At 18.1% G+C, this 4,498-nt stretch overlaps 1 protein-coding gene across 1 annotated transcript in view; it reads left to right on the plus strand.

The window, feature by feature from the left end:
• Nucleotides 1-1,912: 1,912 nt before the first annotated feature.
• Nucleotides 1,913-4,498, plus strand: part of PRSY57_1469700 (phosphodiesterase delta, putative) — a gene marked incomplete at both ends in the record, with an annotated part of 3,624 nt that continues 1,038 nt past the window's right edge. The window contains 5 exons of the mRNA XM_020115373.1: nucleotides 1,913-1,998; nucleotides 2,190-2,335; nucleotides 2,442-2,596; nucleotides 2,705-2,862; nucleotides 2,998-4,412. Of these exons, the coding sequence (XP_019970030.1) occupies nucleotides 1,913-1,998; nucleotides 2,190-2,335; nucleotides 2,442-2,596; nucleotides 2,705-2,862; nucleotides 2,998-4,412 (1,960 nt within the window). The remainder of the gene's footprint in view (nucleotides 1,999-2,189; nucleotides 2,336-2,441; nucleotides 2,597-2,704; nucleotides 2,863-2,997; nucleotides 4,413-4,498) is intronic.

A 4,498-nucleotide genomic window follows, 5' to 3' on the forward strand; every position in this document is an offset into this window, starting at 1 on the left:
GAAAAACTTATAAAATTGCGTATAAATATGTATATAACACCTTTCTTTTTCTTTTTCTTTTTTTAAGTTTATAATATAGTTGATATAATATTTTTCAAAAGTTTTAAATATATCAAATTTATTTCTCAAATATATATATATATATATATATATATATATATATGTATAATATGTATTATGAGATAAAAATATATATGTATATATTATCTATTTTGTTTTTATTTTTTTTGGGTCCATTTTTACCAAGCACTTTTTTTAAACTTTCATTTATATTATAACATTGTATTTTTTTTTTTAGTTTTGGTATGATGTTTGGATAAAATATTTTTTTTATTATTTCCATTTTTTTTTTTTTTTTTTTCCTTTCTAATTATATTTTAACAAAATTTATCTTTTTATTTTATTATTTTTTTTTTTTTTTCTGTATTTCATAGTGAATGAAATAAATACATATAAAAATATAACTTAATAATATGTTCTATATTATATATATTTTTTAACACATATAAAAAAAGAAAGCAAAAAAAAAAAAAATTTTTTATCTTAAAAATTTAAATATATAAAATTAGAATGATGTATAATGAGCATTATTAAAAATATATAAATGTGTATGTATTATTATATTTTGTGCTTTGGTAAATATAAACATATATATATATATATATATATATAAATAATTTGTTATTTATCAAATGTAAAATATAATTTTTTTTTTTTTTATCACATATAAATAAGTATATATAATAAAATATGGATAATAAATATAAAGAAAAACAAGTTACTTTTTTATAATAAACAAATAAAAAAAAAAAAGGAAATGAAATTATACGCATATATATATATATATATATATATATATATATATTTATATATATTATTTCATTATTCATTTCCTCTTAATAATTTACAAGGATTAAAGTAAACATATTATTCTTATTATATAAATTATATTGTATTATATATATTATATTTATTTGTATAAAATAAAAAGATATTATAATTAATAGAGAATATATATAAATAATTCAATCTTTAAGAAAAATAAAGAATTTTTAAAAATTATAAATATAGACAACATAGTTTTTAAATAAATTATAATTTATTTTTATTTCATCACTACACGTGATTAATATATATGTAAGATTTAAACTGATAGCAATAATATTTTTATAAAAAAAAAAAAAAAAAAAAAAAAAAAAAACTAACTGCGCAAATATGTCTTATTCGTACACATATACATATATTTATTTATTTAAATGTAAACGTAGAGTAATTTTTGTATGCTTCAAAAAAAAAAATAAATAAATAAATAAAAAGTGTAACTGTTTTTTAAAATAAAGATATTATATATAATAAATTTATATATATATATATATATATATATATTTATTTATTTATTTATTTTATTTTATTTTTTCTATGCTGCTGCTCTCTATCAAATATGTTATACACTTTGAATAAATTTTCCTCATACGTGTGTAATATTATATATATATATATATATATATATATATATATATATATTTTCTATATATGTCCATTAAAAAAAAAAAACTAATAATTTAAAACATTTTTATTTAATAGACAATATTTTTATTTAAAAATAAAAAGAAATATTCTCATAAAAGGATATAATAACGTATAAATTTTTTTTTTTTTTTTTTTTTTTTTTTTAAAGATATTTTTTTATCATCTTAATCCTTATTTTATTACTTTTTGTAAATCACTTATACTTGACAAGAAGAGAAAATTTTATTTCTGTTTACTTCTATATATATTATATGAGTTGATTTATTCTAAACGATACATTATAGTAGAGACAGAAAATTTATTTTATTGAATATAAAAATAATATACATATATATATATATATATATATGTATTGATTTATATTTATTTATTTAACCTTTTCATGAATGAGTATAATAATGATAATATGGAACAGGAGAAGGAAAAAAAAAAAGAGGAAGAGAAATATAAGAATATTATAAAGAAGGAGTATGTATATATATATATATATGTTTATGTTTATATATTTTCCTATGTGTTGCTTTATTATTCTATAAAATATATAAATCTAGATTCTTCAAAAAATTTATGTGATCATATATATATATATATATATATATATATATTATAACGCTTTTATATGTTATGTTTTCTTTCATATTATTCTAATCTCCTCTCAGATATTTTATATTTCCTCGATTATATGACAAAAATAAAGAAATAGAATACAATAAATTAAGGATACATAATATAAAAGAATATATTTGTATTCACCTGACCATATCTCTATTTATTATTCTTATAGAATGTTTTGTATTTTCCTTCAGTAAAAAAAAATAAAATAAATAAAATAAGAAAATCAAGAAAATTAAGAAAATTTTATAATTACTTTTTTTTTTTTTTTTTTTTTTTTTTTTTTATTCCCGTTTTAGATTTGAATATAAAAGATACAACATATGTGGAAATATGTGTAGTAATATTTTCCATTTTGAATTGTTTGATGCATATTGTTGTGTTAATAAAAATGTATTTTTTTACATCTGAAAGTGTGTATACTAAAGGGGTATTCATTGGATATATAGTTCTAGTAAGTTTGTGATAAATAAAACAATAAGAATAAATGAACATACAAATATAGACATATGCATATATATATATATATATATATATATATATATACAATGTTTATTTGTAGAATCAGGTTTTTCAATTTCTATCTTTATATTTCTTTACCAAAAGGAATGAACAAAACAAAAATGATATTGCTCATTTGAAATATTATGACAACAGTTTTAATTTGTATGTGCACTTTTTTGTGGATTCAGTTTTTATTCTTTGTTTACCAACATTAAGGTAAATTATAATAAATAAATAAATAAATATATATATATATATATATAACAGTAAATATATTTATATTTATGTTTATATTTATGTTTATGTTTATGTTTATATTTATGCTTGATTTTACCTTTGTTGTACGTTCAGCTTTTGCTTGTCCGTTTTGTTCGTGATGATGTTTCTTTGCTTAAATATCCTACTTATAAATATGATTAAATTTAATAAAATAAGCTATGGTGGCGACATTTATTACATTGGTTTACTTAGCGTAGTTTTATTAATGTTTTTCATTTTGCGCTACATGATGGAAGAGAGGAACAGATTATTATTTTTCTTTTTAAAAGATATGATGTTTGATAATTATAAGAAATGGTACTGTGATTATATAGGAGCTCATTATGATAAGGATAAAGACTCTACAACAGTAAATGGGGAAAATAATAGATATGAAAAGGAGAAGTGTGAAGATTATAAATTTTTATTTTTTAATAAGTGTATATTATTTCATGATTTTACTATGAATGCTTGTTATAAAGATTATTATTCGATGATTTGTTTTTTGAATAAATTGTTAAAAAGTTGTAACATAAAGGGAGATATGGTTAGTAATACAAGTGTTAATATTAATGGGGATACATATCAGAATATGAATTGTCATGATAATATAAGTTCGAATATACCTAAAAATTACAATTCGTTTTATGAAGAATTAGAAAAGAATCTGAATGAATCAGATATTTTAACCATAGCATATGAAGTTGAAGTATTGAAAAATATAAAAAAAATAAATTGTGATGAAATTGGAAAAAATTGGGATTATTCATTTATCGATTCTGAATATGGGAAATCAACTCTAGTTATTTTAGAAGTAGGGTATCATTTGATAAGTCCTTATATAGAAAATAATGAGAATAAAAAGAAGAAATTACAATTATTTTTATTATTAATTAATAGTATGTATTTTCCTAATCCTTATCATAATGCTAATCATGGTGCTACAGTATGTCACTTATCAAAATGTTTAGCACATATAACAGATTATGATAGTTATTTAAATAATACATATATGATATGTTATTTAATAGCTTCTATAGCACATGATGTAGGACATCCAGGAAAAACAAATTCGTATTTATCCGAAACGAATCATATATTATCTATACGCTATAATGATATGAGTATATTAGAAAATTATCATTGTAGTATAACATTTTCCATATTACAACTTATAGGTTTCGATTTTTTAATTAATAATGAAGATACTAAATTAGTTGAAAAAAATAATTATACAAATATGAGGAAGTTTATTATAGAGTTAATTATATCTACAGATATGAAATTACATTTCGAATATGTAGACATATTTAAAAAAAGAAAAAAAAGCCAAAATTTTGATATAAGTGATACTGATGCTATTAATTTGGGAACCATAAATATAAAACTAGCTGATATTGGACATACCTGTTTGAAATGGAAAGATCATGCAAAATGGACCATGTTGGTAAGTGAAGAATTCTTTTCTCAAAAGAGGGTCGAGGAGTTGCACAAGAACAAAAATATAGGTAAGCAAAGGGCATAAAATATAAGAAGATAAAATAAAATAAAATAAAATAAAAATTAAATGTTACTATGAAAGAGGGGGAAATAA

This window comes from Plasmodium reichenowi, chromosome 14, assembly GCF_001601855.1.
Source record: "Plasmodium reichenowi strain SY57 chromosome 14, whole genome shotgun sequence".
Taxonomy (NCBI): domain Eukaryota; phylum Apicomplexa; class Aconoidasida; order Haemosporida; family Plasmodiidae; genus Plasmodium; species Plasmodium reichenowi.